Here is a 13,928-nt window from a genome sequence, read left to right on the forward strand (position 1 = left end):
AAAGAAACTATTTATTTAAAAAATTAAACATTTCAATTTCTAACGCATTAACTTTACACTTTTCAATAATTTTTTTAAAAAAACTTTCTATTTAAAATTTTTAAAGAGTGCACTAAGATCACCCGTTAGCATTTTTGTACCATATAAATACTCACATAGTGTTCTTGTTTGTTCATGTGTCACTTGTCCTTAATTAAACTCGGGAGGTTTTCAAATGTTTTTTACTTTAAATTGGAAAAAAATATATATAAAACCAAATGAGGAACATGAATTTAGCACAAGGGGTACTTTACCCACCCTCGTAGGAAAATTACATGGGGTACTCGACCTAAAGCCCAAAACAGGAGACAAAAAACCTGGCCAAAGCAAAACAGGAGAAAACTAAGGTGAGAAAATCCTAACAACTACCTAATTATACAATCAAAAGGATTAACATGTCACTCATAATACATACAAGAAGAATTAGCTTTCTTAGCCAACGCCGAACAACCATTTCCAAGAAATGCATTTAATCTTATCAAAGACTTCACCTAACACCGATTCCTTATTTGATTTTTTTTTTGTCATTTCCATAATACGCCAAAGCACCCAAACCACTACATGCCAAACCAATAAGAATCCGTTGTAGGTTTTCTTACCTCGCTTAATTAATAGAAGATAAAAAACTATCCAAGAGAGCCCAAATATTATCCGGGAGAACTTCAATGACTTCAAACCACTTATATACCTCAACCCAAATATCCCAAGCAAAAGGACAAGTAAGGAATTCAAAGGTGATTCTCCCATTCAACACAACCCTAACACAAAACACAATTTGGTGACTCAACCATGAGGGGCACTCCTCTAGCTAACAAATTAGATTTTGTTGGAATCCTTGTCAAAAGCGCACTTGCTAAGAAAACACCATAACCTTTAATAGAGCCAAACTAGCCCAAACTTTAGACAACACCATAAAATTTAATGGACACGTGAAAAATGTATACGCTTACTTTATTTAAAAATAAGAAGTAAATGGTGGATTAAATGAGGGTAAAATTGCTTATAAAAAAAATGAGGGTAAAATTGAAAAAAGAATACAAATTTAAAATCCACTATCTTGGTTAGAGAACTTTATGCTAAAACGACTCTTAAAAAAGAACGAATGGAGTAGTATATATAATTATTACTCTTTTTGATATTATCATAAATAAAATAAATACTACTTTTGGTTTTAAATATGAATAATGAAAATATTATTTTATATATATATATATATATATATATAAGAAAGTGTTATTTAACTTCACACGTATGGTAAGGAAAGACCTTTCCTGTAGTAAATGGATCAACGCAATTACAGTATCAACCATCTGATTATAATTAATGGTCAAAATTATTTTAATGCATATATAATATAAACCGTTTCAATGGATCCGTAAGGAACCCAGAGTCCCGCTCCATGCATGAAAGATTTATCGAAAAGTTTGGTTTTGCTTACTTTCCTGTAAAGTTATTTCCTCAATTCATTGTCTCAACAATATCACTTTTCTGTACTCTAAATATGCTAACTCAAGCTCAGTGAAAAGTACACAATTGGCTCTCTAGTCCACTCATTCTCATACCGACAATATTTGTATATAAGCCATCCCCACCTTCAACATGAAGTGATGTTCAAGGCATTCTTCAACTACAACATCACGGTTCTCATACCGACAATATTTGTATGAAGAACTAAATCATTTTTTATTGAGTTAAACATGTTTCTTGTTTGTATAAAACTACTAAATTTTGTTTTGAGTTCTTCTAAAAAAACTGACATGTTTTGCATGGAGTTTTAGCCTCTAATATTTTTCAAAATTTGTTTTAATTATCCTTAAATTTTTCAAGTTTTAATTTTTTTTTTCCAAACATGTTTAGATTTAGGGATGTAAATAGATATTTATGAAACTGAATAGTATGATATATGTGTTCATTCCGTTGGATAAATATGATATATGTGTCCGTCTCATATTCGTGTGGGTATCTGCTAGGTGGGTTATCCACGAATTTTTATGTATATATCCACAGATATTCATGGATGACATTTTTATTTAATAAAACAGATTATTAAAAAAATGTTTTTAGCTTTTTTTAATTAAGGAGATAAAAATATTAACACATAATATTCATACATTTTGATAAATAGGTTTTATACTGAATATGAAAAGTTGCTTCAAAAGAATAATATGAGAAGTTTTGTCTCAAAAGATTAAAAAAAATATGAAAAGTTTTCTTTAATGAATATATGAAAACAAAACATAAGAATATGAAAAGAATAATTCTTTTACAAGATAAACATATTCTAGAATATATATTTAAGTAGGGATCTTTAAATATAATTTTATTAATAGGTATGGATATTCGCAGACACGACACGAATTATTAAACACGCATTCAAATCCATTAAATGCAAATAATTGAATTATCAATTTATTTTATCTGCAAATACCCGTGGATACGAGTTTCTTCACAAAACTTTATAATTTTTTAAAATTAGAAGAATTTAATATGAGTTTTTTAAATTTTCATAGATAAAGATAAAAGTAACTAAAATCTCCACTTAGAACTCAAATTTTCAGTTTTTTTTTTATAATATTTTAAACATGTCTGCAAAATAATCATTTAAAAATACACATTAGTTTAACATTAAGAACTAAAACTATACGTGCATAATCTTATAAAAAAAAACACTATATGCGCATAATAATTTTGTAAGAATCAAAACATTTAATTATTTTAATAAGGACAAAAAACATATTTAACTAATTTTTATTCACATTTATAAAAATTTACTCCCTCATGTACCAAAAAAAAAAATTTACTCCCTCAACCTAGTATTGGTGTTGGAAGAGTTGCTACCCATATCATTTTTTATGGCTTGACCGATTAATCTCTTTATATTTTTTATTTATTACCATGATAGAGATACAAAATTTATACTGTTATTTAACTGTGATTAATGTCCAAAATACATATAAAATACATAAGGTGTATTTTTTCCTCTTTAAGTCCCCAGCGTTAGTAAAAGACCCTTCCCCACACCACACACATTGTCTGTATCAAATCATGCATTCAAACGTCTGGTGTCTAATTGTCTATAGACGTGCGTCAAAAAAATTGTCTATAGACTGAACCATGTGCCCTTAATAAAATAGGGATAAGAAAAAAATAAAAAAAATAAAAATTGGGACCTCAAACTCATCGGATATTAACACAAAAAATAATTATTAGGATAAAAGCATGGCATCGGATATTTACGTGTAGTGCTCTGAATAGACAGAATTAGTTGGGCTTTTTTTTTTTTTGGAAGTAATGTAGTTGATGATGGAAATGATGAGCTCAGGTACGGTGCAAAAACCCTCAAGTAAGTATCAACTTAAGACTTGTATATGAAATTGATTAAATGTATGTATCTTGATAATTTTATAATATTCACCGTTATTCTTAAAAAAAAAATTATAATACCGTAATTCTTAATTTCTTTATAAAGCTCAAAAATATGCATATTTTTTCAATCATTCATCTTTAATTAAAAAAAAAACATATGTAATACAAAAATAAAATAAAATAAAATAAAGAAAATAAAGTTTAGAACCCTCTCTCTCTCGTGGCCTAGCCTCCGCCACTGTCTCTTTCAACACACCTTTCATGAAAACTACCCATACACACCATCATCATCATGTATCCTTTCTGTCAATTCTAAAAGGAGCGCTGTCTTCTCTTCTATCTCTTATTTCATGTCCAACTTTATTTTATTTTTATTTTTTTATATATTTATATACTTGTTTGTGATTTAATGGGCCAAACTCCAATTTACTCTTTATTCTAATTAAATAACAAAATATAAATATTGTGGGTTTAGCACCTTTCTCAAACAAAATTTTACGGTATATCAATATAAATCATCTTTTGAAGGATTAATTAGATGTACATTTCTTCAATCCTTTTAAGAGGGCTATCTAGATGCGATATCTTTTTAACTCTCGAGTTTATAAGACACAAGTTGTACAATTTGATTGTTCTTAAACTCGCTTTTTAAAAGCTCATTCAACTCATCGCAAATGACTTTTCACACTTGTTATCTTTTTTTTTTTTTACTTTATTTAATCAACGTCTTTTTTATCGTATTTATCGCAACACAAATCATTTATTTAGAAGAACCCAACACAAAAACATTTTCTATCCCATAATTACGTAGATTTGATTTCTCCTTCGCATCTGAAGATACGTAGGAGTAAAAAATCAGTCTTATCACTCTAAATTCTTATTTTCACTTATGCCATGTTATGCCATGTAACATTGTTGTTAACCCAAAGCAAGGAAGGAACAAACATTGAAACTAATTAATATAATGATACAATTATGTAATAGTTAATTAAATAATTATTAGGTAGTTGTTAAATAATAATTTAGGTATTAGTAAGATATATAGTATTTATATTAGGGAGCTTCTACGGTACATTCGAATAATTTGAATGTACCGGTACATCAAGTCAGTAAATTGATAAATTAACGATTATTTTTATGAATTAAAAAACTATTAACCTATTATTATATTTTAAAAATGATAATATCATAAGAAAAAACACAATATATTGTTTATATGCATGATAATAATTTTTCTAATATTTTCATAGAAAAAAAATTCAATATTAACTATAATGATGAATAAAAATTCAAAAAATATCAATTTTAATATTTTTGACAATTTTGATGAATAATATTTAGTTACTATAATCATTTTAATGATAAGAAAAATGATTTCCTTTAAAAAATATTCATTTACATATTAATTTAGTTACTTGATGTACCGGTACATTAAGAATTATTACATGTACCATAGAATTTGCCTTTATATTATTAGTTGAACTTTTATGTTATTGGGTTATTTTATTTGGCTTTATGTCCCTTAGGCCCATTAGGAGTATAATATATATGTAGTGTTTTATGCACTTTAACCTAATCAATGAATTTATCTTTTATGTTTTCTAACTCTCAATGAAAGCACCAATATAAGAGAGTTAGAACTACACTAGTGAAAACATAAAGAAAAGCATAAAAGAAAGCAAGTAAAATAAAAGATAAATTCATTGATTTCATTGATTAGGTTAAAGTGCATAAAATACTATATATAATATATATAATACTCCTAATGGGCCTAAGGGGCATAAAGCCCAATAAAATAATTCAATAACATAAAAGTCCAACTAGTAATATAAATATTATATATCTTGTTAATCCCTAAATTATTATTTAACTACTGCCAAATAGTTATTTAATTACCTACTACCTAATTTTCTATCATATAACATGAAATTCACTTCTATCCAACAAAACATTAGGATTTTTATTTTTATTTTATTTTAAAAACTCGATATCCGATCAAATGATTGATTAATTTAAAGACAATCAATTGTAAAACAAAGCAAACTTATTTATACATAATATTGTATTTGATAACACTTACTACATCTTTCAAACTTATTTAGCACCTAGTTTTTTTGGGTAACCATGTAAATGGTACGAAATACTAGTCCCTATATAATAAATTTGAACATAATCAAATGTTTGTGTCATTTGAAAATGTACTTGACAATACCAGGGAAATGGACGTTCACAAAATAATCTTCCCAATCAATCTCTTTTGGGTCGAAGTAAAATAAATTTGTCTCTGTTCCACTTTGTCTTGCTGCCATCCGCAACTTCTCTAGGTTTATATCATCAAATCTGTGTGCCATAATTAACATCCTCTGTCTTAGTCTATAATATAGTACTTTAATTTCACAACAAAAAAGTCCTCAAAATTGACACAATTTCTAGAAAAAATTGAGACCTATTCGGACTTTTTAGGCCTATTTAGACCTCTTTTTAGGGACCAAACTGATTAACGGAGATGTCTTTAAGGGACCTATTCGGACTTTTTTTTCTTTAAGGGACCTATTTGGACCTTTTTTTCTTTAAGGGACCAATCTGAAATAAAAAATGTCTTTAAGGGACCATTTTACTAATTAAGCCTTAAAAATCTGACATCAAATTTAAGATGGTCTGAACATTAGTTTATAAGTGTAAACAATTTTCATCTTACAAATCAGTTTTATAGGTTAAATTAAATCAAACTTCCAATTTAAAGATTGTATCAGAGTTTCCTCCATGATCCATTGGGATGAGCCACTGTCACCCACCATTTATATTCACGCACTAAGCTCAGTAGTGTTAGGCGTAAGGAGGTGTGTTAAGTGTCTCACATTGGATGTGAGATGGGTTGAACGTGAGTTTATAAGTAGAGATGATTCTCATCTTACAAATCGATTTTGTAGAGTTGAGTTAGATTCAATTCTCATTTCTAAGAAGTTTGAAATTCGACTCAACAAACTATTTTCTAGCTCGAATTCTGATCGATTAAAGCTAACGAACAATCAATTCAACTCGATGGCTCGAACTCAATTCAACTCAATGGCTCGAATTAATTGGACAAAAAATAACCTAAAAGGATTATATATATGTTCTTCAACAATTAAAATTCAAATATCAGTCAAATAATAAAAATTAACCAAGAGCCATATAATTTACGACCAATGATCAATTTTTCCTAGAAAATAGTTTTTTTCATAACTCTCAGATATGTCTCTTATGTTTTGTTGGTGCACTTCAATAATAGGAAAAGGGAAGGGTGTAAGAAAGTATATTTTTCAATGTGAGACTTGAATAGTAAAATTGGAGAGGGAGTTTCTGAGATTTTTAAGTGTTGGATTTGACTAAGTATCCTACTTTGAGCAATAATATAATAATTAAAACAACTTTATTTATCTTATGTTTGTTTATTAAAAAAATAGATAAAAATTTATATGACACAAGCATAACTCATCAACATACTATAGCTTTTGCATACCACAAATATAAAATTATATGAATAATTATATATATCGATGTGATTTATGAATTAAACAAGTCGAACTATACATGGTTTAAATCCAACTCATTTATTTTATGAGTTTAATTTTAAACTCGAGTTTAATTTATTTGATTCATATAACAAGTTCAACGAGTTAATTATTAAATTGATCTCAAAGTATTTGACTAGCTTCAATTCTTGTCAATCCTATGATCACTTGTTAATCTTTTGAAGTTTATCCAAATAAGTGTATGGTCACCCTAAAATACTTATAGAAAAGTTAAATAAGAAAGTTTATATAAAATATTTATATAAACAGTGTCTTACATGCCCTTAAAGAATAAGTAAGGTCGGTAAAGTTCCGCCAACCGCATCACAACTTGGATCTTCCTGTTGAGCTCAAGATATGTTCCCTCAAAATACTGGCACAATGCTAAATTGACCAGCTTCAATCCCTAATAAATGAAAAAATGTTGTCAAAAAGGTAGTATCTACTTGTTATGATCAATGTATAAAGAGAAACAATTTTTTTACATTAAATGTTGAAGTCAACTATTATGTGTATTTTAAAATAAGTGTAAGTTGCACAAAATAAAAATTAAGAATGAGAAAAATAAACATGGATATATTTATAATTTAATGTTCAAATAAATATCTAATAAGAACCTTTAACGGAAGAATGTAGCGAATGAGCATATATCTTTGGAAGCTATCCATGTCGGTTAATATGGTTACTTTGCCAACTTTAACAGCCATTCCATCTTTGTTAATCCATGGTTTTGCCTTGAAATATTTTAGTCCATAATCCTGAAAATTAATGTATCTGAATGGATTTCTAACCGAGGAACCAACATGATATACAACATCATTACATTGATTTGCGTGAGCCACCATAGCTACTAGTATTGCATTGACCACCATGTCAGCTGGTATCTGTTAATCAACAAATATATTAAATAATTCATCCAAAATCATGAGAAATGCTCATGGAAAGGATGGAGGGCGATTATTTTCCTTATTATGATAAAATAGGAGGATCAAAAGTGAAATTAAATTTATATTATTTTTTTGAATATTTATGTATCCAAGAGTATCCAAGAAAGTATCGGTATGCATCCGAGTGTCCGACATGCATACTTATTCTCCTATATTATTTTAAAGAATTCAAGCTTAACCAACAACTCACCACATCAACAACACAATTGATATCTGCAACGAAACATGATAGTTTTCCTTTCCCATAAGCAACAGCTAAACTGTCAATAGTTCTGTATAAAAAAAATTATAAGAAAACATTCCTTATCAGCAAACATTTTTAATTTTTCACATGTGACTTTATAGTACAATAGTTACAATTTTGTAGCAAATCACATACATTTCTAACATTGTTGAGTTCTGTGTTTTTGTTTAAATTAATAGATTAGATAATATGACTTATGTTATTGGACTTTTATATGGTAGTTTAATCTATTAAGTATTATTATATATTACTTTTGTAAGTCTTTGCCAAAGGAATGCTATTGCAATCATATAAAAAACATGGGTGAAATGTCATCTCCAATCATTTTTGTGGCTACTCAAAACTCAATTTATGTCTCCCCCAATATTTTAGATGGGAAAATGTCTTTTTATCCCCTTGCAAAATTAGTGAATTTTCATTTATCCTCTGTGCAAAAAAAAAATAAAAATCTATTTTCCCCCCTGCAATGTGAAGATTCTCTCATTTTATGCCGTAGGTGGAAACCTGGACAACTGATTGTGCATCTTTGCTGACGTGACGTGGCATGCACATGTGGAAATACATTTAATTTATATTTATTTTAAAAAATCCACGTAAGTTAATTTTTTTTTAAATAAATTTTTTTTTCGAAATTTTTTTTCTTAAAACTTTATTATTATTTTTTTTCAAAAAAAAATTCTTAAAACTTTATTATTCTTATTTTTTAATAATTTTGTTTTAAGAATTTTAAAAAAAATAAACTTATTTTTTACTATTTTTTAAAATTCTTAAAACTTTATTCTTTTTTTACATTAAAAAAAACGTAATAATAAAGTTTTAATAGTTTTTTATAAAAAAAATTACTTTTTTTACAGTAAAAAAAATTATTAAAAAATAATATTAATAAAGTTTTAAGAATTTTTTTTTAAAAATAATTTATTAGCTGACATGGATTTTTAAAAATATATATAAATGTACACTTGTATTTTCACGGGTGCATGTCACGTCATCAAAGATGCACGGTCAGATGTCGACTTGTTCACATAGGGGGAAAAATGAGAGAATCTTCACATTACAGGGGATAAACAAAAAAAAAATTGTGCAGGGAAGTAAATGAAAATTCGCTAATTTTGCATGGGGTAAAAAGATATTTACCCTATTTTAGACCCTTTAAAGATCCAACCGTAGTGTCAGAACCGATGATTTGACTAAAGATGTTCAATTATATTAAGTTGTGGTATTTTAAATTTGTGAAGTGTGATATCAGTTGTAGTGTCAAGATAAGTTCAAATAGGGTGACACCAAAATGGAAGAGCTACACATAACAATATATATATTAAAAAAATTAGAAAGTTTTATATTTACCTGACACCCTCAACCCAACCAGGAAAAGGTTCTTTTAAAGTACTTGTGACAATAGCAGGACGTAAAATAACAACAGATAAATTTTCTTTCAATTGTTCCACGAGCATCTCCCCAAGTGCCTTTGTAAACACGTATGTGTTTGGCCATCCATACACATTTGCCCTAAAATTAAATGAAATACAATTATAGGAAAACTTGTTTAATTTTTGCAATGTTATGTAATACTCCCTCCGTCTCAAAATATAAGCAAAAATTAGTCAAAAACTTGATATATTTAGTTTAAAATTTAGACCAAATATTTCATTTTTGTTGCCCAATTTTTACTTATAAATCTAAAACGGATCGGGAGTACAATTTTTTTTTCTTTCATGAATTTCATAATTAAATGCTGACATATCTAATATCTTCCAGTTAGAGAAACACAAAACAAATATTATAGTTGTGTCAAAAAAAATATATATTATAGTGTAGACATGGATATATGCTAGTGGAAAAAAACACAAGGTGTAACTCTAAATATATAGTGTAGATTTTCACAAACCTTGTAATACCTAGGTCCTTCATGGCCACTTTAATTTCTTGCTCTGTGGCTCCTTTCTCTTGTAGCTCACCCAATTTTTTGGTTATTAATCTCTTTTCTGCATTGATATCTAATCCAGCCACACCATTTAATGAATCACCAAAGAGATAGGGGCTTTCTAGTATGAGTCCACTTTTTTCACCACATACATAAGCTGAAATTACGGTATAAAAGTGATTATGCTAATCAATGTGAACTTAGGCTAATGCTATTCTAACTTTCTAACAATATACATTGAGATTGATTTTTTTTTAAATGACAAAATATATTATAATAGAGAGAAGAAGAGTACAAATATTGGGCCAAGCAGGACGATGGAAACTGACAATCCACCAAAACGGTCAAAAACTATAATACGCCGTTTTCCCCACAACTATTGATATTAATTACTCCATTCGTTCCTTTTTAATTGTTACATGCAAAAAAATTATATTCCTATTTATTTGTAATTTTCAAAGTTTGGTTTGTCAACAATATACTCGCTTATTTATTTATTATAGAGAAAAAAATAAATTGAATGAGATGAAAAATAATTAATAGTATTTTAGTAAATAAAATAAAATAAAAAATAGTATAATTTATATTTTGTCGTAATATATGTGTAAAAAATGACAATAAAAAAGAAAGAGAGTACGTAATACTAACCAGTTGATACATGGACAAGCACTTTAAGTTTGATACATTGTTTTGCAAAGCTCATGACATGCTTTGCTCCAAATGTATTGAGACCCAATGCTATATCATACCTGTATTTACAAGGAAAAAAGTAAATAAAGAAAATTAATGATTTTTGAAAAATTGAAGAAGGAGAAAATAATTCTTAATAAAAGTGAAACTAATAGTAGTCCAATCAATAATATATAAAAAATAAATAAAAAACTAAAAATAATATTTATTTTTGAAGAAGCTAAAATGTATATACTAAGAGGTAATAATAAAAGGAGTACAAATACCTCCCAAGCAAACAAAAACACTCCAAAACAAAAATAGATAAGGCCCAAACAGTCAGGCCCAAACAAAAACAGAATAAAAACCCCTTAGCCCAAACAGAACAGAAACTACTATACATACCCCCCAATCAATAATACATACCTTTCATAAAAGTTAGTAGTTGCAGCCAAATTTATAATAACATCTGTTTGAGAGGAAATATCTTCCATTAAATTGGAACCCTTCAATCCTAAGTCTTCACAACTGATATCTCCAGGCACCACAATCAACTTTTCAGAAATAAAGGACTTGAAATTTTTACCCAATTTTTCGCGTAGCAAATTGAACAAGTCCGTTGCTAATATCTACATGCCAAAAATATTAAACACGTATTAGTCATGACCTTAATTAATTAACAAAATGAGAAAGAAAAAAATGTGTGCGCGCCTATCTACATTAATGGTCGAGAGAAACTTAACAATAATTTTAGGGTCTTGTTAACATGTGCATATAAGGTACATATTAAGGTATGAAAAGTTAAAATACACAAAATTTAACAATAAGTAAACGTTTTTTTAACAAAAAAAAGTAAGTAAACGTTTTACAATTCAGTTATACTCTAATCTAAAATCGTTCATCTAACGGTAGTAAATCCAAATCCCCCCGTGTTGTTGCCCCGTGAAAACAAAATCATAGGATAGTCATGTGTGATCAAAGAAAAATCCCATAAAGTATTTTTTTTTTTTTTGAAGGAATCCCATAAAGTATATAACTTCACAGAATCACATCACATTCATATTAATAGGCTAGTTGCTATTATAGATTTTCAGCAGGGTCGGCCCAAAAGACCTAAAGTGAATTTTAAAGTGAGATTTTTTTGTAAACAAAAAAATAAAAGAAAAATTCTTTTCTATAATACAAAGTCTCAAATATTTTTCCATTTATTTATAGAATATAAAGGCTCACATTATTTTATATTGTGGAAGATACTATTTTTTCTTTTTCGGAGGCCTTTGTCTTTATTTCGAGTCCATTTTTTTTGTGTCAATTAATGAACTTGTGACTTATGAGAGGCATTTTATCTTGATGATTTTTTTTTCTTACATTTCTCACATATTTTCCTCTTTTTAACTATATTCTCTCTCGCATTTTTTTCTCTTTTCAATTTCTTTTCATAACCAAACGCACCCTTATAGTTTTTTCCTCAATATCAATATTCCAAAATGATATATCTGATACACTACTGATACGTCCGGTTCATATCATGGCTGCTTAACACTCTTCTCTTTAATATTTCATTTACCAATTTCAATATTTTTTTTAAAAAATTTGGAAAACAATGTTAAAAATGGTGGATTCTGTCAACAAAAAAGATGTATATTAAAAATTGTGTCTCGAATATAATTTTTGGTTTACTATATATATTATATGTATCTCAAACGTATTGTATCTTATACTTTTTAATGAATAATGTATCATCATGTCCGATTTATCCGATATTCGTGTTGTGTTCATGCTTATTGGATTATTTTGTCATTTTTGAAAGATAGTTTATTGGATTAATCAATTACTAGTCTTGATTTTTAAATAACGTGGAAATTTTCTTTTAAAAGAATACAAGGTGAATAGAGTTTTCACTTATTGTTGGACTAGATGATTTTTTATAAAGTATAATTATATAAAAAATATAGAGAGAGAGAGAGAGATATGCAATTATACCTGACAAATGTATTTGTAGAAATATCACAATAAAATGTGATTTTATAACACCTACATTATGCATTCATTTACCTCATTTTGCAAGCGACTAGCTGCAGATTTGTGATCAGATGCTCTTAAAAGAAGAAAAAGCTTTTTAACATTTGGTTGAACTCTCAATACCTTCTCCAAAAATACTGTAAAATACATGAACAATATTTATCAAGGAATGCATGCATATATGTACATATATATAATATATAGCATCAAAGGAAGGAGGGAGGGAGAGATAGAGAGGGCATACTTTTTGCAAGAAAACCAGTGGCACCAATAACTAAAATGGTCTTGTCCTCGAGAAAGTGGAGTATGCTTCCTACATCTTCCATTGTATAGGAAACCGAAAGTGTATAACAAAAAAATATAGAAAGAAAAGTGGCTTCTAAAATGGATGGAAAAATCTAATGCAACTTAGTTTCATATTTATAATAAGAGAAAAACCAAATGTCGGGATATATATCCCGTTAGACTAGCTCAGTTGGTAGTATTGTTTTATTTGTTTATAATCGGTCATTTAGCTCAACTGATATTAATGAAATGCGTGCATTTTCTTATAGGCTGAGCAGGGTCATGGTCCGCCTTAAAATATTTTTTCTTTCTATATAATAATAAATATATATATTCGCATTGATATATATATATATATATATATATATATATATATATATATATATATATTGGCAAATCCAGATAACTGAAAATGATAAATATAAAATAGCCTTTACTGTACCGTTTGGACAGTTTGAATGGAATGTACTTCCATTTGGATTAAAAAATGCTCCTTCTGAATTTCAGAAAATCATGAATGATATTTTTAATCCATATTCTGAATTCATAATAGTTTATATTGATATATATATATATATATATATATATATATATATATATATATATATATATATATATATAGGTTTGCTAATTTAGATCCACCTAATATATATAATTGGTCATTTAGCTCAACTGATATTAATGAAATGCGTGCATTTTCCTATATATATATATATATATATATATATATATATATATATATATATATATATATATATATATATATATATATATATATATATATATATATATATATATATATATATAGGGTGTTCTAACTTAGACCCACCTAAAAACATGAAGGTTTAAGTTAGCAAGGTGCACTTTTTCACTTTGGGCAA

General features: G+C 27.6%; 1 protein-coding gene across 1 annotated transcript; it reads right to left on the minus strand.

The window, feature by feature from the left end:
• Positions 1-5,359: 5,359 nt before the first annotated feature.
• On the minus strand, positions 5,360-13,279 carry LOC123897501 (fatty acyl-CoA reductase 3-like). Its single transcript, XM_045948170.1, has 10 exons — positions 13,007-13,279; positions 12,796-12,899; positions 11,167-11,369; positions 10,720-10,820; positions 10,036-10,228; positions 9,495-9,656; positions 8,097-8,178; positions 7,577-7,843; positions 7,238-7,365; positions 5,360-5,745 (listed from the first exon to the last, which is right to left on the minus strand). Exons 1-10 carry the CDS (start codon positions 13,086-13,088, stop codon positions 5,592-5,594), a joined length of 1,476 nt encoding a protein of 491 aa, XP_045804126.1. The 5' UTR covers positions 13,089-13,279; the 3' UTR covers positions 5,360-5,591.
• Between the last annotated feature and the right edge of the window lie 649 nt (positions 13,280-13,928).

The sequence above is a fragment of the Trifolium pratense genome, linkage group LG7, assembly GCF_020283565.1.
Source record: "Trifolium pratense cultivar HEN17-A07 linkage group LG7, ARS_RC_1.1, whole genome shotgun sequence".
Taxonomy (NCBI): Eukaryota; Viridiplantae; Streptophyta; class Magnoliopsida; order Fabales; family Fabaceae; genus Trifolium; species Trifolium pratense.

Excerpts from the sequence above, each read along its gene's own strand:
- LOC123897501 (XM_045948170.1), bottom strand. The coding sequence starts at position 13,088 with ATGGAAGATGTAGGAAGCATACTCCACTTTCTCGAGGACAAGACCATT. Across the intron at positions 10,229-10,719 it reads GCTTGTCCATGTATCAACTG|CTTATGTATGTGGTGAAAAA; the intron begins GTTAGTATTACG and ends CCGTAATTTCAG. Across the intron at positions 9,657-10,035 it reads AAGGACCTAGGTATTACAAG|GGCAAATGTGTATGGATGGC; the intron begins GTTTGTGAAAAT and ends ATTTAATTTTAG.